Here is a 23,804-nt window from a genome sequence, read left to right on the forward strand (position 1 = left end):
GATCCAGCCCAGTCCGCATCAGTGTATGCTTCTACTTTTATATTATCAGTGGGTGACAAGTATTCCTTTTCCAGGAGTTCCCTTCAAATAATATAGTATTCTGGTAACAGCCTTCATATGAGCTAAATATGGATCATGCATGAATTGGCTCACTATCCCTACAGCATAAGCGATGTCTGACCTGATGTGGGACAAGTAAATAAGCTTTCCTACCACCCTTTAGTATCTTCCTTTGTCCACTGGTTCTCCCTCTTTTTCTTTAAGTTTAGCTACAGCTTCAATAGGGGTATCAACTGCTTTACACCCCAACATTCCCACTTCTGATAATAAATCTAGGACATACTTTCTTTGGGATAGGAATATATCTTTCTTTGACCGAGCCACCTCAATCCCTAAGAAATACTGTAACTTCCCTAGATCTTTAATTCCAAACTCTCTGCCAGGAAAGTCCTTCAACTTTTAAATTTCTTCACCATCATTCCATGTGATGACAATATCGTCTACATAGACAATGAGAAGTGTGATGTTAGTACTTGACTTCTTGACAAATAGTGTATGATCAGCATTGCTTTGCTTGTACCCATTAGAAGTCATTGCCTTCAGGAGGCATCCAAACCAACATCTAGGAGACTGTTTTAACCCATAAATTGACCTCTTCAACCGACAAACTTTCCCTGTAGTTGTCATCGGAGAAACCATGTGGGATTTTCATATAGACTTATCCGCTAACTCCCCATGTAAGAAGGCATTCTTTACGTCTAGTTGCTGCAAGTTCCAGTCTTTGTTCACAGCTACAGACAACAGAACTCTGACAGTGTTTAGTTTTGCAACAGAGGCAAAAGTCACCTGATAATCAATCTCATAGGTCTGTGTAAACCCCTTTGCAACTAGTCTAGCTTTCAACTTGTTGACTAATCCATCCATATTTTGTTTAACCACAAATACCCATTTGCAGCCCACTAATTTTTTCCTAGAGGAAGTGTAACCAGCTCCCAAGTGTCATTTTTCTTCATTGCCTGCATTTCCTTAACCATAGCTGCCTTCCATCTCTTATCAGCATAGGCTTCCTACCAACTTTTAGAACAAATACAGATGACAGAGAGGATATAAAAGCACGGTAGGAGTCAGATAAAGAGTTATAGGAATCATATTTAGCTATGGGATGTTGAGTACAAGATCTGACTCCTTTCCTAACAGCAATGAGAAGATCAGAAGAAGATACCTTAAGGGGAACAGTAGAATCTAATTCTGGAGCAAGAGACTGAAGTGGTAACGTATCACCTTTCTCCACCTGCTTTAGCCGATTGTAATTCTTCCTCTGATAAGTCTGCACTTCCTTATTTTGGTCAATATGGTTTTGAAAGACCTCAACAGTTTCTCTCACAAGAGTGGTCTCCCCCTGGCTAGGTTCTTCACATGGTTCAGAAAACGAAGGGGGGAGGATTAGAGTCCTCAGGTATACTGGCCGAAGTCTCCCCCTGGTCAGGAAACTCTTCTAGGACTCCTAAGTTGTGTTGGTGTGTGATAGGCATAGTTGTCAAGGCGTCGCCTGGCGACGCCTTGGCGTTCCTGGCGGGATTATAAGGCCTGAGGCGATGGTCGCCTCAGGCAATGTGAATAAGGCGGGCGCCTCAGAGGTGAGGCGTCCCTGAGTCGTCGCCTCAGACGACTCGGACGCCATATTGCACTGGGCTATCGCCTTATTGGGTTTTAAAATTGTAAATTTTTTGATTCCAAATCAAAGGTGAAATTTAATTTGAAACGTAGATTCTGATCGGAAAGAATCTAATGGGTGAGTTGTTATATAGGTGTTACGTATTATTACATATTATCATTTGTAACATTAAATTAATTAAAAAAAAAAAAAAAAGGAAAAACGAGATTGAAATCGATCGAATCGGTCTCTCGCCTCTCAACCCTATCTCGCCTCTCAACCCTATCTCGCTTTCTCTCTCAGTCTCTCTCTCGCTCTCTGCTACTCTCCCTCTGCAACTTTCTTCATCTCCGACTCCGACAGCGACCACCGGCGACACCAGTGACACCGGCAACAACAAGCTTCATCATCGGCGACAGCAGCGTCACCGGCAACAGCCTTTGAAGAGGATTTGGACTCTTGGACTTGTGCGACTCAGACTCTATTTCTTCTTCTTTCTTCTGCAAGACTGCAACTCCATCGTATCTCAGGCTCTCAGCCTTCTTCTTTCTTCTGCAACTCCTCCGGCGGTTGCAGGCTTGCAGCGATCACTCTGGTCTCCATCTCAGGCGACGGTAAGTCGCCGAATACTTTTTTTTTTTTTTTTTTTTCTTACTTCTGGTCACTCGATTCTTACTTCTGCTACTTTCCCCTCCTCATAGTCTTATACGAAGGCCACTTTAGTTGCAGCGATCAAATTGCAGCGGCTACGTCACCATCTCAGGCGACGGTAAGTCGCCGAATTTTTTTTTTCTTTTTTTCTTACTTCTGGTCACTCGATTCTTACTTCTGCTACTTTTTTTTTTCTTTTTCCCCTCCTCATAGGCTCATACGAAGGCCACTTCAGTTGCAGCGATCAAATTGCAGCGGCTACGTCACCATCTCAGGCGACGGTATGTCGCCGGAATTTTTTTCTTTTTTCTTGCAATTGTAAGATTGTTACAACTTGCTTTTTTCTTCCTTTTTTTTGGTTTGGTTGTTGCATACTACCTTGGTGTATGACTGATTGACTGTATTATCATTGTATGATGTTTTTTTTTTTTTCCCCTGCGATTGGCTCCCAAGCATGAATTTTTCAGAAGCTTGGTTGATGCACCATGTGCAAACCATTTGTTTTCAGCATCAAACAGTTGAGAATTTGAGATTGATGCTTTGTTTCCATCAGCTTTGCTTCGGTCCGTAAACCTTCTTGGCTTCTTCTTTACAGGCTCCCCTGGTTCACCCTTGCATGATTGCTTCTGCTTTACCTGAAACCCAAAACAAAAACACAAATTAACTTCCAGATTAATTCATACCAACATTTCTAAACATTTATAATTTGATGATCACAATAGAAACTAACCTCTGCAACAGGCTCCCCTGGTTCACTCAATATCCTGTTCCTGTATTCTGAATTTCTGATTTGCTTGTGATGGATCCTTCTATTAACAATTGCATCGGCTGATCAGCTTCATCACCATGTAGTAATTTTTTTAGTCATCATCTTCATCTTATATTTTCTGATTTTTCAGAATAGAAGCTTGGTATCATTATCAATTTCATTATTGTTTTTAATTTTGGCTAATTATATGTGTATCATGTTTATTTGTTGTAGATTTTACTAGTTATTTAAAATGACCTCAAGGCCCTCAAGTGATAATCAAGCGGCTGCTCCTAGTCAGCCTATTCCTAGTGGGGGTGAAGCCTATGATCCCTCAAAAGACCCAAAGAGAAAGGCCAAGTCAAATGACCCAGGGTGGAAATATGGGTATTGGCCAGATGTTGCTGATAGGAATACAATCAGATGTAGTTTGTGCAACAAAAACTTTAAAGGAGGAATTAAAAGATTGAAGCAACATCTAGTGGGTGGATATGGGGATGTTGTAAAGTGCACCAAGACCACTGCAGCAATTGCCCAAGAGATGAATGCAGTGTTGGTGAAAAATAAAAAGAGAGCTGTTGTTACTGATTTGGATAATGAGGAGTATGATGACATTCAAATTGGAGAAGAACATCCTATTCCTGCCTCTAGGCCCTCTAGTGGAGGAACTACATTACCTAGTGTGGGGTCTGAGGTTGAGGTGTGCTCCAAGATACCAAGCTCTGGGACTGCATCAAAGAGACTGAAAAGTGCCCTTAATAAGGCACCAGTAAGGGGTCCCATGGATATGCATGTTAGACGCACTCCTGAAGAACTTGTTGAAGAAAGGAGGGCTAAGGGTGCTACTCAAACAACCATCTTGAATAGAATGAGATCCCCTGAAGAAAAGAAGCGAGTGGATAACCACATTGCTGATTGGATGTATCAGTGTGGCATTCCATTCAATGCAGTTAAAGCTAAAAGCTTTGAGGTGATGGTTGAGTCTATTGCACAATATGGTTCTGGGTATAAGCCCCCAAGTTACCATTAAATCAGGGTGCCTTTGTTGAAGAGTGCAAAAGAAAGAACAATGGAGATAAGGAAAAAGTATGAAAAGTATTGGAGGAGGTATGGATGCACACTCATGTCTGATGGGTGGACTGACAAAAAGGGTAGGCATCTCATCAATTTTCTTGTCAATTGTCCAGAGGGAACATTCTTCCTTGGTTCTGTGGATGCATCTAGCCAGGTGCAAGATGCAAACATGCTCTTTCAGTTATTGGATAGCAAAGTTGAAGAAATTGGGGAAGACCATGTACTTCAAGTGGTGACTGATAATGCCTCAAATTATAAAGCAGCAGGGGCATTATTAATGGAGAAGAGGACTAGATTATATTGGACTCCTTGTGCAGCCCATTGTCTTGATTTGATGCTAGAGGACATTGGAAATTTGAAACAATATAAGAAAGTGATAATTCAGGGGAAGAGAATTACCACTTTCATTTATAGGCACACAAGACTGCTGGAGGCCTTGAGACAGAAGACAAATGGCAGAGATCTTGTGAGGGCTGCAGTGACTAGGTTTGCCACTTCATTCTTGACATTGCAAAGCTTGTTGAAACACAAGGATGATTTGAGGCACTTATTCATTTCTGAGGAGTAGACAAATTCCAATTTGTCCAAGACAGAAGCAGGGAAGAAAGTAGCTGAAACAACATTTTCTACAGCATTTTGGCATGGTGTGGAGGATTGTATTAGAGCATCACAACCTCTTATGATTGTATTGAGGATTGTGGATGCTGATGAAAGACCCGCATTGCCTGAAGTGTTTGTAGCCGTGCAAGAGGCCAAGAAAAAAATAAAGGACAATTTTGGAGGCAAAGAACGACTTTGGAAGAAAGTCATACAAATCATTGATAGGCGATGGGAGTGCCAGATGGAGAGACCTCTATATGGTGCAGCCTATTTCTTGAATCTGGGAAGTTCTACAACTTAGATGATGTAGATGATTATGGGTTGATCACTTCTCTCCAAACTTCTTTCAATGAAGTTGTTGGAAGAATAGTGCCTGATGCATATCAACAAGATAAGATATTGTCCCAGGTAAATGACTACAAGGAAGCTAGAGGTCCTTTCTCCACACTATGGCTATCGGAGACGTACAACTATGAGTTCTCGTAAGTTTTTACTTGTATATTTTATTTTTAGGTATACTTATTTGGTTTGTAACTCTACCTATTATGTTAATCTTTTTTTTTTTTTTTAATACTATAGTTACATGGTGGGATACACATGGAGGAACTGTTCTTGAGCTTACAAAGATTGCACGGAGGATACTAAGCCTTTGTTGTTCTTCCTCTGGTTGTGAAAGGAATTGGAGCACATTTGAGTTTGTAAGTATTAAATGATTCAACTATTTAAAACACTTTTAAATTTAAATTTAGAAGAATGACTTGGGATTCTTTTCAATTGCTTATGAATTCAGATTCACACCAAGAAGAGGAATAGGCTGGAACATGAAAGGTTGAATGATCTAGCTTTTGTTCAGTACAATCGCCGTCTTCAAGAAAGGTTCGATGAAAGGCGATTAAAGATTAGAAATTATGATCCACTACTCCTTGATGAGCTTGAGTGGAGCAGTGAGTGGATGGTTAATCAGCCTGATGATTTAGTCCATCCTGAGGGTGATCTTACTTGGAGCACTGTTGATAGAGCTATAGGGGCATCTTCATCACTTGAGGGCCAAAATAGACCAAGGAGAGGTCAACCAAGTGGATCAACATCTGGTGGAGACTGTGGAGTTAATATATGTTATTCACGTCGCAACTGCAGGTCTTTGGAGAGGGTGGTTGAGGAAGAGGAACATGACTCTGAGTCTGATGGAGACATGGAAGAAGAGGAAGACTTGCATGATGATGAGAACATTGCAGATGATTTTGGTTTGAGGTCTACCTCTTTGGAGCAACAACAAGTTCGAGAAGATCTCCCACTTGCTACCAATTTAATTGATGATGATTATGACTAGCTGACTTATACTTTTCTATTGGGAATTTTGGATATGAATTGTGGGTTTTTATTGGGAATTTTGGATATGGGTGTGTTGGTACATTTGGGCTTTGGATTTTAGATTTTAGATATAAGTGGGACTGTTTGCTTAAATATTTAAAACTTTCTATTTAGATATAATATGCTTTGTTTCATTTTCTTCTTTTACTTGTGAGGATATTTGGCTACAGCTCAACAATGTAGAAGAGGTGGAGTTGTAGGTGATGGTGGAGGTGGAGCCATGGAGTTGTAGGTGGTGCTAGTGTTGGTGACATTTAATGAAGGTATGTTGTCTAGTGTTTATTTGTTTTGTTCATGCATCTATGTGTTTACTATTTAGTATTTAGTTACATTTTATTGTATCTTGATTCTTGTTAATGATAGTATGATACTTGAAATTTATTTAGGACCTACTATGTGTTGTTTGTAGTATGTTGGATGACTTGAGGTAGGCTAAATGGTTAATATTAGTTTTTTTTATTATATATAAGATATGTTTATAATGAATTAGTGTATGAGATGTACACTAAAACGCCTCGACCGCCTCAAAAGCGCCTCGGAGGGCGCCTCATCGACTCATCGCCCCAACTAGCTAAAACCGCCTCGCATCGCCTCGTCGCCGTGACAACTATGGTGATAGGAAAATCTAGAGTCGGAAAGAACACCTCTCCTCTAGGACTCTCCCCCTAGAGAGGTGTATAGTAAGGACAAGACTCATTAAAAATGACATCCATGGATACAATGGTTTTCCTGGAAGGAGGATGATAACATTTGTACCCTTTCTAAGTAGCAGAATACCCCAAAAATATGCAGCGTAGGCCGCAGGGAGCCAGCTTACCCTGGTGGGCGGTGATTCTAGCATAACACACACATCCAAAAATCTTTGGGGGAATAATAAAAAAGAGGCTCCCTGGAGAATTTCATTAGGACATTTAAAATCAAGTATCCTACTGGGCATTCTATTCATAAGGTAAGAAGCAATGAGTATAGCATCACTCAAATATTGGTCAGGTACATTCATAGCAATCATAATGGAACGGGCTATCTCTAAGAGATGTCGATTCTTCCTTTCGGCAACCCCATTTTGGGCAACTGTATCAATGCAACTGGTCTGGTGTATTATGCCAGAGTCAGAGAGATATCTCTCAAATTCACCATCAATATACTTTGTGCCATTGTCACTGCAAAGGATCTTCACAATGGCATTGAACTGAGTTTTAATCATATTATGAAAATCACGAAAACATCGGAAAACCTCATTTTTTTGTTTTAAAAGATAAATCCATGTAGAACGAGAGTGACAATCAATAAAAGTACCTATGGCACACGTCGGTAAGGACCCCACACATCAGTATGAATTAGCATAAAAGGAATAGAACGAGTCTGCTTCGCAAAAATGCAGGCTTCACAAAAAAAAATCATCCTCATTACAAGAAGAAACTAAATCATGAAATATTTTCTTAAGAGTTCCTGAGGGGGGGTGACCTAGCCTACAATGCCACTGGTGAAGGTCTAATATTAACGAATGGACCTGATTAGAAGACGTAGTCAGAGCAAAAGTAGATCCTTCAATTGGCTCGAGCAAATAAAGTCCATTGTCTAGTTTACCACGTCTAATCTCCTCCCCCGTGACCAGATCCTGGAAGCATGGTGGGAGATCTCGCTCTCGAGCGAGATCTCGCCACCTCAAGAAAGCGAGATCTCGACCGAGATGGCGAGATCTCGGTCGAGATCTACCAAAAAAATGACGGTATTCTCGGTGGCCCATCTCGGTGGGTTTTAGGGCTCTAGTTGGGCTGAAACTTGTTATTTAGCCTATTTAAGGCCTTTTGAACACATTGGTGGCCTTAGATTTGTGAAAAAATAACCCTAACTATGTCTCCTAAGTCGACCCTATGTGTAAAACTGAAATTCTGTGAAATGCAAGGTTAGAGACTTAAAAGTCTTAGTCTCTTAGAGTCTTAGAGAGTCAGAGAGAGTCTTGGAGAGTCAGAGAGAGAGAGACAACATGTAATATTGTAATGTAAAGATATCAAGTAATTCAAGTTAATGAGTTACCCTTTATCAACTATCAAATACAATAACATTACACATCAAGTATTCAAGTCAACAAGTGATCAAAGTTCAAACTATCAAAGATTCAAAGTAATAAATTGTTAAATACTTAAATATCTTCAAAATTTTACAACCATAAGATTTGAGAAGATTACAACTTACAACTTACAAGACTAACTGACTAAGAGTCTAGGACTAAGAATGTCAAAACTCAAAATTACAACTTATAACTTACAACTTACAAGACTAAGACTAAGAGTATGACTGTATGAGTATCACTCAGCATTCTGCATCAATTGATTTTGAACGGTGGCCTCATATGACTCCCAAGTCAATCCATCACTGAAGTATGTCACATATTGGTTTATATGGAAATGATATGTCTCCATATCAGAATACTAGAGGAATAGCACTCTGGGATAACCGTCAATCGTGGGTGGGTGAAAGAGCCATTGTTGTTGTTGTTGTTCATATTGTTGTTGAGTATCTGGGTAGGGGTTTCTAAACCACTCAGTTAACAACCCACCTTCACTCCCATATGTGTACTCTCCAAGTGCAGGGTCTTGAGGAATAATATGACCTCCATAAGAAGAATACCCACTGTAATCTGACCCGGTGGTGTGTTCCCCGTATTGGTACCCCGATGACTGCCAACTGTCCAAACTCTGCTTTTGTGAAATCACTTTGACCATGATCTAAGCTCATGCTTCCCATGTTGAATTCAAGATCATGCATGCTCACATCATCATTCGGTTGCCCCTGGTTTGATATGCTCTTCCTACTCCCATGAAGTCGAGAGATAGGGACGGCGCGGGTGGGCATGGTGTTGGATGCATGGTTATCAAAGCGTCCGCCTAGGCGGCAAAGGGTTTCTGAACCGCTTAAATTGTGACCGCTTAACTAACGGGCTGCTTTCTTGCCACTTTTTTGCTTAGTCACTACCGCTTTGCAGCCTTTTACGCCATATTGCCGCCTAGATGCTAAAGCAGCCGCTTTTTTAACATTTTGTAATTTTTGCATATTATTTTTCTTTTTCTTTTTTAATCATAATTTATTCTACAATGACGTATATAAATATAAATATGTGAGTCATTTCGGAATCGAGGCCAAAGTGCCTTGTTGGCAACAAAATGTGAAACATGAGCCATATTCAACATTGATAATCAATGAATCATTAAATAAACAATGACTTGGAAATCAGAATAATGAGATCTATTAATTTATCATGTCGACACTATTTAGTTAAAAAAAGGGAAAAATGGATACATCCAATTGAGTTCCAATTCGAATATTATTCATGTATATTTAACAAAAAAGTCATGTTAAAAATAATTTGTGAAATAATTTCACTAAACTATATATGAATAATATTGTTATTTATAATTGTGATTGTTGAATGTTTTTTATTGCTATTTTTATGAATGTGATTGTTGAATGTTTGTTTAGTACTTTAGTTTATTATAAAAAATATTTCTATTAAAAAGTAGTTATATTAAAAATATTGACTAAACCGCTTTGGTCATTTTATTGCCGCCTAAGCGCTAACCGCCTAATCACCAAGATGGAGCCCCAATCGCTTTGGTCGCTTTGCCGCTTTAATAACCATTGTCAGATGACTCGGACCTTGTGGAGGTGACTCCCTTTGTTGATGCTGATTTCCACCAGAAACACGACCACCCTGACTGCCTCCATGACTCGAACTCGATGGACGACTTGCCATGGCGCCTCCGGCTGGATCATCGGCATAATCTGAATCCCCACTACTAGTTGTCACCTCGGTTGTTTCAAGTCAACCAGGTGGCTCCTCGATGGTATCTCGCGAGGTCGTCCATCTGATGCCGCTGCAGCAGCCTGACCCTCATCAGAAGATACGTGCTCAGCCACAGCATCTGGGCCCATAGCAGCAGCAATAGTAGGATCCGGCTGCCCTCCTGGCCCATCCAGCACTGGGCCACCTCAATCCCTAACCCACTGATATATGACATCATCTTCCTCATCTTCTGCGGGGGGCTCGTGGAATACATCAGTCAACTTAATCGGTTCACGATTGTCGTCATCTATATCATCTTGTATGTGCCTTACTCTAAATTTCATGTTGTAATGCACATACACTAAGTCCTCGAGCCTCTTACTCCCCAATCTGTTCCGTACCTCACTATAGATGAGCGAGAAGGTGCTCCAATTCCTCTTGCAACCAGAGGATGAGAAAGTTTATGAGAGAACTTTAATTGCTATGTCCCTGAGATTTGACGCACTAGTTCCATATAGCACCCACCAGTCAGCTTCATAACCAAAAATAAGAATGCATTAGGCAAGTAAATCTTTATATTTATATAACTTATCAGTTATCATTTATAGAGTTATAGTCTATAGACTTATAGACTTAATAACTTATAGAGTAGTGGACTATTTACCAGGATCAGTTTTTTGCCTAGTTACAACTGCAGAAGGCTTTCCAAAACTCCCAGAGGCATCCCTGAACTCCCTGATCTGTACACCAATTCTTCAATTATTGTATTATGTATATGCTTAATGCACTAATGCAAGAAGTTGAAGAAACAATTGAATAAGTTCTCACCTCTCCATTAATTATCCCTTGCATGACGGGATTTGACACAAGCTTCTCCACCACCTCTTGCACCGCAATCATCAACTGTACATCAAGCCCCAGATCATTCTTGTAATGGTACTTTGGGTTGAGGTAGTAAGCTTGCATTGTGGAAATAAAAAATTTGGTTAGTGACTTCGTGATTTTGTTCTTTACTTGTTTATAAATTATAATTTATAACAAATAAATAATGTAAATTAAAGTATACAACAAAAACTTAAAGACTTAAAAGTGACTCACCAGCCAAATGCAAAGGATGCATTAAGTGCATCTCCCATCTATTATCGATGATCCTCTTGTAGGATTTAAAGGAGCTAGGGGCAGCAGCTCTAACCAACTCTTTCATTTGCTGGAGGGCAGCATATATGTGGGGCATTGTGGGCTTCTTCTCCGAATCCACCATCCTTAAAACAAACACAATAGGCTCTATAATGCCTAGTGTCCTATTCAGCTGCCTCCAAAAGGAATCATCAGCAATGGTTTGTTGGGCTAGTATTGCATCAGGATGGCTAGATCCACGCCAACCAAACCACTCCTCACTTGCAAACATGTGCCAAAGATCCACAACTTTCTTCTGGAAGCTTTTCAAAGCTACATAGTTGGTGGTGAATCTAGTCAATCTAGGTCTGACTAGATCACCCTTACAGTGGTTCCTCATCATCTTCAGCACATAACCATGGTTATAAATAAAATTACTAACCCTTCTAGCCCTCTAAACCACAGTATTGATTGACTTTCTTTTCCCCAAGTCCATCAACATAAGATCAATCGAATGAGCTGCACATGGTGTCCAAAAGAGGTGGATCCTACTGCTCTTCTTCCTCATTAACATTTCTCTAGCTTTTCTGAAGTTAGCACCATTATCTGTGACAATTTGGACAACATTCTTTGACCCCACCTCAAACATTACCTCCCTAAGAAGCTTGTATAGGTAGTCAGCATCTTTGATCTTATCTGAGACATCCACTGACTTAAAGAAGGTTGTCTTTCCATTGCAGCTTGCCATGAAATTAATGATGGACTATCTAGTAGGACCAGTCCATCCATCAGCCATCACAGTAACACCATATGTACTCCACTTTTTCTTTAATGAACCAATGTATTCATCCACCTCCTATTTTACCTTGGGTAAATATTTATTCATTACTTCCCAAGCACTTGGGCCTTTAACCCCTACACCTGCCCTAGCAACTGTATTGATCATCCCCTGATAGTATGGTGTTTTGGCTACATTGGCTGCAATGTTGTTGAAGAGCATGAATTTGCTGATTGCCAACCTAGCTTCCTCCTCCCTACTGCCTTCTCTACCTCCAACAAATATATATGGAATGCTTATTGGATAGATGTCTTGTTGGTTGAAGAGGGAAGGGTCTTGGCCAAATGTGGAATCATAATGTCTAGTCTTCCTCCTCCTCCTTTCGGTCCTCTCAGTCTCAGTTCCCTGAAAATTATGTCTAGGTGGCATGGATGCCCCTTACCCCGAACCTCCTGCTCCCCTTGTCTGTTCATATTGCCTCACACTCACAGCATGTACGGACTATCTTCTAGCTTCCATTGCAGCCTTCATCTGTCTCCATTCGGCTCGTGACTCAACACCCATAACCCTCCTCTCTTCATCGTCGCTTGACTCCTCGTCGCTTGACTCCTCGTCAACATCAAGAATAGGTCTGGATAGCATTATATCCTCAAATTCCCTTTACTTTTGTGCCATCTCGTCCTTTCTTTGTTTCCCTCCCCTTAAAGTTGCTGCAATTGCTTTTTCCACTTCATAAGGAACCTTCGGACACTTGGAAACATCTTTGTAACCACCAGTCAAATGTTGCTTGAATCTAGTTGAACCACCAGAATTCAAAGTCTTGAGGCAATACTTGCATCGGGATTTCTTCTTGTCAGTAGTCAGTGGATCCCCATGTTGCCAAGCAATGTCCTGAGTCCCACTACCAGTGTCGCCACTCCCACTAGTTGCCATTTAAGATTCAAATGTACAGCACTGAAAGTCTGAAATACATACATGAATTTTCCCAAATAATCATTAGAATAATTTTTAGATACATAAAAACATGTAAAAACAATTTATAAAACAACAAAACACACACTTTGTTCTAAGATAACATATATACAGTGCTCAAACAAAGATGTTTGTATTTTTAAAATAAACTACATGATATGAGCATCATTTAAAAAAAAAAACAGATAAATTTTTAATAACATATTATTTTTTATAATTATTTTATGTAAAAATAATTTATAAAACAACAAAACACACACTTTGTTCTAAAATAACATATATACAATGCTCAATAAGACATGTTTGTATTTTTAAAATAAACTACATAATATAAGAATCATTTAAAAAAAAAGATAATTTTTTAATAAAATATTATTTTTCATAATTATTGTATTTAATTATTTAAATAAAAAAAATACAGCAAACACAATAATCAAAATATTAATACATGAGATTGTAGCCCTCTAAATGTAGTTTAACATAAATAATAATCACATTCATATCATAAGTATTTATTTATAATCTTTAATTTTAATTTTTTAGATAATATATTTTTAAATACGAAAATTCAAAAAAAAAATAATAACAAAATTATTTTTTTTTCCCTTGAAAGTTTAGATCAAAGCTTGATCATCAACATATATTTATACCACACTCATACAACCATTGTAGAACCTTGTATTTGAAAAAATTCAAATTTGGGGGAAAATCTTACATTTCTTGAAGAACACTTGAAATAGGCTTGAATTACTTGAAATATGCTTGAATTTGTTGTTGTAGATGAGTAAATGATGCTGCTATTTTGAATCCCCAACAAATTCCGGCCAAATTCCGGTCAAAAATCGAGTTTTTCGGCCAATTTTGGGCTTCTAGCGAGATAGAGGAGAGAGAGAGGAGAGAGAGAGGGGGGGGGAGGGCCGCGCGAGAGGGGGGGGGGGGGTTAAAGGGGGAAAAGTGGGAGAGGGGGGGGGGGGGGGGTGTGGGGTGAGTTTTGGGAAGCTTTTTAAATTTTGTTTGGATATTGTTATTAATTAAAAAAAAATAGCAAGATATCTCGCAAGATCTCGCGAGATCTCCCACCATGCCTGGAAGACACAGTAAGATGGGAAAAATGTCACTTTACAATTCAAGTCATGTGTAAGACTACTAATAGAGAGCAAGTTATTAGAGAAAGAGGGAACATGTAAAACTTTAGACAAAGAAAGTGATGGAGAATGTTGAATGGTCCCTTTTCCAGCAATGGAAGAATAGGAGCCATCAGCAATTTGAACTTTATCCTTTCCAGAAGTTGGAGAATATTGTAAGAAAAATGAGGATAAACCTGTCATATGATATGTGGCTCCTGTATCAATGATCCAAGGAGTAGAAACTAAAGAAACGTGGAAGCCTGTAAAAGTTTTACCTGAAGTAACAAGGTAGGAGTTGGTTTGGTTAGTAGAGGAAGCAGTGGTAGAGGCTGTACCAGCAGTAGAAGACTGTAGAATACGTCTCAGAGTAGCTAACTCCTCCTGTGAAAGACCAACGTCTACAGAGGGTGTTGTGGAAACTGTCTCAGAAATATGAGCTTTCGATTTTCCTCTTTTTTATGCTCTTTTTGCTCAAAATCAGCAGGCTTCCCATGGAGCTTCCAACAATATGCCTTGGTATGATATGATTTGTAACAATATTCACACTTGATAATCTCCTTAGCTGAATCAGATTTAGTGCTAACAGACTGTAAGACTGATTTCTCCACAATAGGAGCATGAAGCATGGCTAAACGACGGCTTTCCTCACACTAAACAAGGGCATAAGACTGTTCAAGTGTAGGAAAGGGAGAACGACTTAATACTTGCACTCTGATCTGATCGTACTCCACATTCAAACCTGCCAAGAAGTCATATACACGAATCCTATCAATGTGCTTCTTATAAGTAGTCACATCATCTAGATTAGTGGGGTGATAATCCCCATAATGATCCAACTCCTGCCAAAGAGAGCGCAACTCAACATAACATTGGGCCACAGTCAGTTCCTTTTGGGTAGTCTCATGAAGCTTCTTTCGTAGCTCATAAACCTGTGCATCATTCCCCAACTGTCCATATGTTTCAGTAGTAGCCTTCCGATTTGGGCTGCCAGTATCAAGTAATAGGTATCCACGAGCAATATTTGGATTCATGAAGTTCAAAATGAATGACATAATAAGAGAGTCATTCAAGATCCAATTATCCTATGAAACACCTATGGTAGTAGGTTGGATAGTGGTGCCTGTAATGTGTCCAACAAGTCCTCTTCCGGCAATAGTCAAGTAAGTAGATCGAGACCAAATCAAATAATTTGTTCCATCAAATCTTACTGAAGAGGATCAAGAGTGGAATAATGTGCGGAGCCAGTGGGAGCAATAATACCAACGATAGTTGCCATGTTGAAAAGTTGTTGCAGTTCTTCAGTCGTCACCTTTCAACTGAAACGTCGTAGAATGTAATAGCCAAACCACGATTCAAAACACCTTAGTACATGGTGTTCTTTCTTCTTCTTCTTCTTTTTCTTTTTTTTTTTTATTTCTTTTTTTTAATGACAAATATGTCCCTAACAATTTTGAATTTACAATTAAGTCCCTAAAATTATGAAACTTTATACATAAGTCACTGAAACTGTGTAAATTTGCAAATAAGTCCCTAAAAACTTAAAAATTTTTAATTAGACCCCTGAAACTATGTGTATTTACACATAAACCCCTGAAAATTTATAAATTTTCAAATAAGCCCCTAACAATATGCGGAATTACCAAAATATCCCTGAAAGAATTTAAATTTACAAAACCAAACCCCTCTAACCTACGATGTTTGTTCCGTGGAGGAGAAGGGAGGAGGAGAAAAACCTGGTTCGATTCAAAGCAGAGCAGCTTCTTCTCTTCTACTTTTCTCTATTTTTTTTTTTTGTTTGATTCAAAGTAGGAGCAGCAGCAGCAGCTTCTCGTCTACTCTTTTTTTCTGTCGCTGTTCTTCTCGAATCGATGCAGTAGATGCAGCAAGCAGCGATAGTTGCAGGTGTTGTTTGTCTTCTTCTCTTCTTCTTTCCTTTTCTTCTTGGTCTTCCTGAACCCACTATAGTGCAACGGAACTGAAGAATAGAGAGAAAAAACTGAACTTCCAGAAGAAAAAAAAAAGGGCCGATAGTTGCGATGGGTGCAGCGGAACTAAAGAACAGAAAAAGGAGACGGAACTGCCAGAAAAAATAAGGAGACGATGAGTTGCGATGGGTGTAGCGGAACTGAAGAACAGAAAAAAAAAAAAAAAAAAGGCGATGGGGTTTTTTTGAAAAAATTCAGGGAATTACGATGGGTTTAAAAAAATTAGAACCGAGAGAGAGATTTTTGCTTTGTTCTCTTTTTCTCTCGTCTCTAATCGAACTTAGGCTTTGATGCCATGTTGGTAGAATGGCTTATTGATCAATGATCTCAAGCCCTCTATTTATAATTAAGTGGAAAGTACACTATTACAAGGAATAGAATTTTACATGAATACAAACTCTAATTGAACTCCTAGTAGAATCCAACACCTATTGACTTGGCGCATCAACAACTTGGTTCTCCTTTCCAGCCTTACATCAAGGCAAAGGTGAGCTCTTGAAGATAGGAAACCCACTTTGCATCTTGTTTGCTTATGAACCTTTAAGAGTGAGGGAACTTTATTGCCTCATGATCTGAATCTAAGATGAACTCCTTGCCAATTACATACTACCACCAATGCTTGAGGATTTGGATCATCACATACATACATCGCATAGAACAAAGTTCGATCGAAACTTGCGAAATTTCCACCAAAATTTTCCATTTTGGGAACTTCGAAACGAAAAACTAGGGGACCGAAAAAAATCCCAAGTGTCGATCGAAACAGTCAAAATTTCGTCAAAACTTGTCGAAACCTGGTTCAACCCAGCTGGTTCATGAGAAGAAAAAAAATCCCAAATTTCATGGAAACTTGGGACTTCTTCCTACAAGTTTTATAGCTTTCCAAATTTTCATTTTTTTTGTTTCTTTCATGTTTCCCCAAATACCATGACAAATACCCCCTCCATCAAGACTTCCCTATCCAAATTGCATATTTCTTTAGACTAGTTATCTTAGGCATGTTGATGATCAGACTTATAAAGTTACAGTTGTCAATTACCTTGGCAACCATAGGCATAAAATGTCATGGGATGTCTATGTTTATTGGTTGGAGGAGAGGATGTTACAGGCATAGTACTACTCAGCTCATAGGATGGATCCCCTCTGGGTACTCCTCTTGGAACTAAGTTGTACTTTCCTTTTATTATCAATTACTTTGTATTTGATGTTTTGAAGTTAGATATCATATATTGAATGTTATGTACTTAAGTAGTTAAGTTTATAGTGTACTTCTCGGACAACTCTACATTGATGTTATGTACATTGAATGACATATCTACATTAACTTTTTTAACAAAATACAGCCAATGTGTTCTTTATACTCTAATTAGCTTAAATGCAGAGTCCCACCCAAAAATGCTCCCTAAAACTTGTCGAAACTTGAACTAAAAAGTCCTAAGTTTCCTCAAAATTTCAGTTTCCCACCTAGGTTTTCCATTTTCACCTAGTCGAAACTTGAGTTTCCCTCAAATTTTTTTCTATAATACATTGTGTGCTTCCATTTTGCATCACTTAACTTTTCACGGAAGACGCAATTGGATGATGGCTTGCATCAGGACTCGTATGCTGGGAGATATCTAGCTATTTATGAATAGCGAGACGAGATCTCAAGCGAGATCTGAGAGATGGCAGATCTCGCGAGATCTCGCCAACGGCCACTTTTTGGCTGCCTTAGGGGCTTTAAAAGCCCCTGTCTCGGCTCAAAAGAGGCATATCTTGCCTCTTTCGAGCCTCTATCTCGCTAGAAGCCCAAATTGGCCGGAATTTAGCAGGAATTTGTTGGGGATTCAACATAGCAACATCATCTACTCATCTACAACAACAAATTCAAACATATTTCAAGTTATTCAAGCCTATTTCAAGTGTTCTTCAAGAAATGTAAGATTTTCCCCCAAATTTGAATTTTTTCAAATACAAGGTTCTACAATGGTTGTATGAGTGTGGTATAAATATATGTTGATGATCAAGCTTTGATCTAAACTTTCAAGGGAAAAAAAATAATTTTGTTATTATTTTTTTTTTGAATTTTCGTATTTAAAAATATATTATCTACAAAATTAAAATTAAAGATTATAAATAAATACTTATAATATGAATGTGATTATTATTTATGTTAAACTACATTTAAAGGGCTACAATCTCATGTATTAATATTTTGATTATCATGCTTATTGTATTTATTTTTATTTTTTATTTAAATAATTAAATAAAATAATTATGAAAAATAATATTTTATTAAAAAATTATCTTTTTTTTTAAATGATTCTTATATTATAGTTTATTTTAAAAATACAAACATGTCTTATTGAGCATTGTATATATGTTATTTTAGAACAAAGTGTGTGTTTTGTTGTTTTATAAATTATTTTTACATAAAATAATTATAAAAAATAATATGTGATTAAAAATTTATCTGTTTTTTTTTAAAATGATGCTCATATCATGTAGTTTATTTTAAAAAAAAAAAAAACTTTGTTTGACCACAATAAAAAATTTAACCTAAAAAAAAAAGTGGGTTTTTTTAAAAAAAAAAAAATAAAAAAAAAAATTTAAAAATTTCGATCGAAATGCCTGCAAAAATCCATCTCGAAACGAATTATAGTAGTAGGCACGAAAAGTATCCATTTCGTTTCATATCGACCGAAATTTCGGTCGATACGAGTCGATATTTCGGCCCGATACCATATCGGGCCGAAACAACACTTCCACAGGTTATAAAATACTCAAAATCAACCCTGTTTCGCCATTTCGACGCTGTTTCGAGATTTCGAGCCATATCGCCAGAGCTATTTCGACCTGATTTTGCAATTTTTGCTGATTTCTCTTGCTTTCATCCCATTCTACACCTAATTTCTAGTATTCCATTTCCTTCAAACACTTAATTTGCTCCTCCATCTGTGCATTTTCTCAAATCTTGCAAGGTGAGTAACCAACTTCCTCATTTTTTTATTTTTGTTTCATTTGTGCCTTAAATCATGTTAGATTGCTTCCAAATTTATATATGTTTACTTTAGAGTGATGATCTATGAATTTGTAGTGTCAAAATTATTTTTTTATTCTTCCTACTATTTTTTTATTTTTCTGTTATTAAAAATTATTTACTAAATTATGTATATTGTTAAAAATGTTTATGTATAGTACATGTATAAGCTTCAAATGAATGTATGTGAGAGTTGAGACACCATATTGCTGTGATGGTGTTGAATTACTTTTTTTTTCTGTTAATTATGTAATTTTACTATATTTAATATATATTTAAATAATTAAAAATATATATTTAAATATTAAAAAAATAATTAATTTCTGTTTTAAATTTAAAAATAGGAGAGTATTAGTGGAAGCATGTATGCAATTTTTTGAGCATGTTGTGGATATTTTTAAGATAGTTAGTGTGTATTTTATATATTTTAAAATTATTTATATATTAAAAAATACTTATATAGTTATACATATATTTTTTTTTATATTTAAAAATAGGAGGTTATTATTAGAACTTAGAAGCATGTATGTCATTTTTGGAGCATATTGTGGAGCTTTTCAAGATACTTAGTGTGTGTTTCTTGTATTAGGCACTCTATTTTAAAGATGTCAGACATAGCTTGGGATCATGGGAGGCCACTGACAGCTGATAAGAGGAAGAGTGAGTGTAATTACTGCAAGAAACAAATAGGAGGAGGTGGGGCCACTAGATTGAAGGTGCATCTAGCTGGTGGCAACGAGGATGTAACGGGGTGCCCAAAGGTGCCTGTAGAGGTCAAGAGGGCAATGGCCTCATATATTAGTGGTGGAAAGCAAAAGAGGAAAGAGAAGAGAACACAGAGGGATGAGTTCGAGGATGCCTGCTTAGATGACCTTCCAGATCCTGAGGGTTATGGTAGGGATGAGCCAGGAGACAGTGACCCTGATCCAGAGGCCGATCAGCTGAGGAGGGCGATGATGATGAGTAGGGAGCAACAGAGGATTGATGACATCGGGGAGGCAACAGAGGGGTCCGCAGGTTGTGGGTCCTCTAGAGAGCCAGTAGGTATGGGAGGCATAGGTGGCTCCCAAGTCCCTATGAGGAGGTCTCAAAGTGTGAGGCAGGAAGCTCCTATCCCGCGGGCCCCTACAAGGGGTCGAGCTTCCTCAGCACATCCTACAAATCCGGATCTTGAGATTCTTCGCAATGATCCGGCCCTATTTGCGAGGCCTGAGCATAAACAGAGAAAGTTGAAGCACTTATGGGGGAGTGTGAAGGAGAAAGTGGGGATGGCTTTCTCCAAATGGGCGCATTACCATAGTGTTCCAGCACATACAGCCCAGGGGCCCTACTACGAGAGATATGATTGAGCGAGATAGGCGAGGGTGGGAGTGGTGTACAGGGCCCCACTCCATATGAGATATATAATGTGTATTTGCCTAAGCATAAAGAGGACATAAATGAGTACATTAAGGGATTAAAGCCCATGTGGAATCATTATGGAGTGACTCTGATGGCTGATGGTTGGACTGGTCCCACTAGACAGTCCATCATCAATTTCATGTTGAATTGTGATGGGAGGACAGTGTTCCTCAAGTCAATAGATGCATCCGGTGAGAAGAAGGATGCAAAATACATTTACAAATTATTGAAGCAAGTGGTGAAGGAGGTTGGAGTGGAAAATGTAGTTCAAATTGTGACTGATAATGGCTCCAACTACAAGAAAGCTAGGTTGAAGATGCAGGAGAACTCCAGGTATCTAAAGTCTAAACAAATAGTATTAATTTTCATTTGTAAATACATATATTTACATTACACATATACATGTACACTTTATAACTTTGTATTGATGGCTTGATGCCTTGATGGATGGACAGATATAGGCTCTTTTGGACTCCTTGTGCTGCTCACTGCATTGACTTAATGTTGAAGGAGATTGGAAAGGTCAAGCTTGTGAAGAATACGGTGGACCAAGCTCGACATGTTAGCACCTTCATATATAACCACACCTATGCATTAAGGATGATGAGGGACAAGTGTCAGGGTGAGTTAGTGAGGCCAGGCATAACCAGATTTGCTACTAATTGGATAGCACTGCAGAGCTTTGAGAGTAGGAAGACTGGCCTTAGGAGTATGTTTGCATCAGAGGAGTGGTTTAACTGGGAGGGTTCTTCATCAGTGGGAGGAAGGAGAGCTCAGTTGACTATCCTTGATGAGAGTTTCTAGCACAATGTGAGGATAGTGGTGAAGATGCTTGAGCCTGTGGTGAATGTGTTGAGGATGGTAGATCAGCAAAGAAAACCTACTCTAGCACACATATTTGCTGCAGTAGATAGGATGAAGCAGCAAGTTGCTCAGGTCCACCCACGCGGCAACAAGAAAGTCCTTCAAATCATCAACAGTAGATGGGAGTCTATGTTGCAGCATCCACTGCATAAGGCTGGTGAGTTGTTAAGTCTAGTATTTAATTTAATTTTCATTATGTTATCACACTATTAAGCATTAACTATTCCCTTTTATGACATACTTTTTCTTACACAGCATACTATTTAAATCCCAAGTACCATTACAAGGACAATCTTGGGATGAGGCAAGATTTGATGGATGCTGTCCAAACTGTAGTGGAGAAGTTCGAACCGGATACAGCTAAACAAGCAGTCATCCTTATGGAGGTGAGATAGTGATTAGAATCATTTGATATTCACAATTCGTAGTTTTATACTAAGTCATTAACCTAGTAACTACTAACTAGTTATTGTTTTTTCTCTTTATATATTAGATAAAGGCTTTTAGGGATGCCAATGGGAGCTTCGGTCGTGTTTGTGGCCGTATCGGGACGGGAAACCGCCCTCCGGGGTAAGTTCATTCATTTATTTCATTATACATTTAATTATTATATTCTATCTTTAATTTAGTTATTTAAGTATTAAAATGACTTGGAGTCTATGTTTGTTGCAGCTGAGTGGTGGTTGCAATTTGGACGTGATTCACACAACTTGAGTAGGATTGCAAGCAAAGTGCTCTCCCAAACATGTTCTGCCACTGGTTGTGAGCGAAATTGGAGCACCTTCAGCCTCATTCACTCGAAGAGGCGCAACCGATTGGGTGTGAAGCGTCTAGAGGACCTTGTCTACCTACACTATAATATGAGACTGAGAGAGGATCATATTAGACAGGGGATGGATAGAGAGAGCACCAATATCGAGTTGGCCGACATATTTGAGATGGATGATGATGATAACCCAGTAGTTGATTGGATCAGGGATAGTGGAGACGGATTGCTGGATGAGGATGGAGGTCTTCCCAATTGTCAGATTGCAGAGGAGATGGGGGCTGATGTGGGGGACTTCATGGCCCAGGAGGGGAGGCCACATGCAGAGCCCGCCCGTCCCTTCGTGCCACACCCTAGTGCATCCACCCAGAGTGAGGATTTGATTTTCTGGTCCGACACTGAGGATGAGGTGACTCAAGCCTCCGGCGATGACGACGATGGTGGTGGTGATGACGATGGCAATGACGGTGACGATGGAGGGGATGAGGAGGGTGTGGGACCTCGTGATCAAGATTCAGCTGATCCTAGGGAAAGACCACCACCACCACCACCTGCTGGACGTGAGAGTCAAAGGGGGGGAGGACGACCACCGAGATTCACAAGAGAGAGTCAGTTCACCCACGCGACACAGGATTCAGACCATACTGGAGCTGCATCTCAAGGCAAAAATGTTTCCTCTACATATTCGAGGAAGGGGAAGGGGAGACAGCATGGCTGGAGCATAGAGGACACGCCATCATATGGGTCCTACCGTCCATCCGATGCCGAGAGCTTGATGGGATCTATGAGATCGATGAGCATTGATGATGCTAGAGACTCCTCCACCTCCAGAGGATCCGGATGGCATAGGCCTGCATAGTCCTCATATGATACTACTGTGGAGAGTATTGGTTCTACCGAGTCAACTTATGGTTATGGTCCTTATGGTTATGGACCATATGGTGTCCCTCCTGGCTATCAGATTCAGGGTCAGGCTAGTCAGCCACGACTGGAGCCTTATGGTTATGGAGCGGCCTATGGAGCTTATGGTGTCCCTCCCACTGTCGATTATCGGAGTCAGCCACTGCGACCTTATCAGTATCCTTATCCTTCTCCTAGTCCTGAGAGCCAGGGGCAAGGTGGTCTTTCATTTGTTGAGCAGATCTTCCACACTATTCCACAGCCACAAGTCCCACCACCACCAGTTCCTTTGGAGATTCACAACTTCCCACCGTTAGGGAATCTTATGCATGTGGATAAGGCCACATACAGAGGTGCAATTCTTGACCATGTCCAAAACTATATGGGGTGGGGGCAAACATCATGGGAGTTATATTGTCATTTGTATGGGGTGCAGACGGAAGAGGGAGACCTTGAGGCTTGAATAGAATAGACTTGTAAGTTGTAACTTGTAACTTGTAACTTGTAACTTGTAACTTGTAAGTAATAACAATACAACTTCTTCTCTGATTCATGTACTATATACTTGGAATGTTGGATGTTACATTTTCAATAGTTTTTTAGTAAACTAGTAGTTATTATAGTGTTTATTATGCTTGAAATAGCTAGTATGCAAAAATCCAAATCAATTTGAGTGCATTTGAGGCTCGAAATTGAGTTTTCAAGAATCAGGAAAAAAGTATCCAGTTTCGGTCGAAATTTCGACCAAAACCTCGAAATTTCGACCTTTTCCAAGGTCAAAATGTTCATTTCGATCGAATTTTTTACCTTGGTTTTGTTGTTTTATAAATTGTTTTTACATGTTTTTATGTATCTAAAAATTATTCTAATGATTATTTGGGAACATTCATGTATGTATTTCGGTTTTTTTGTGTTTTATTTTTAATTTTTAATGGGGGGGGTGGGGGGGGGGGGGGGGTGGGGGGGGGGGGGCGGGGGTTTTGGGGGGGGGGGG

General features: G+C 39.1%; 1 protein-coding gene and 1 long non-coding RNA gene across 2 annotated transcripts; one reads left to right on the forward strand and one right to left on the reverse strand.

Moving 5' to 3' along the window:
* Nucleotides 1-2,473: 2,473 nt before the first annotated feature.
* LOC148998960 (uncharacterized) lies at nucleotides 2,474-3,175 on the reverse strand. Its single transcript, XR_016171072.1, has 2 exons — nucleotides 3,036-3,175; nucleotides 2,474-2,940 (listed from the first exon to the last, which is right to left on the reverse strand). It is a non-coding gene; the product is annotated as an uncharacterized LOC148998960 (long non-coding RNA).
* A 947-nt stretch (nucleotides 3,176-4,122) lies between these two features.
* LOC148998961 (uncharacterized) lies at nucleotides 4,123-4,695 on the forward strand. Its single transcript, XM_089141577.1, has one exon. The coding sequence runs from the start codon at nucleotides 4,123-4,125 to the stop codon at nucleotides 4,693-4,695; it is 573 nt and encodes a 190-aa protein (XP_088997703.1).
* Nucleotides 4,696-23,804: the final 19,109 nt, after the last annotated feature.

This window comes from Hakea prostrata, unplaced genomic scaffold (genome assembly GCF_041222555.1).
Source record: "Hakea prostrata isolate BN-2017 unplaced genomic scaffold, UWA_Hpros_2 contig_82, whole genome shotgun sequence".
NCBI classification, from domain to species: Eukaryota; Viridiplantae; Streptophyta; class Magnoliopsida; order Proteales; family Proteaceae; genus Hakea; species Hakea prostrata.

What these genes read in the sequence shown, in the direction of transcription:
- LOC148998961 (XM_089141577.1), top strand. Translation starts at nt 4,123, where the DNA reads ATGGAGATAAGGAAAAAGTATGAAAAGTATTGGAGGAGGTATGGATGC.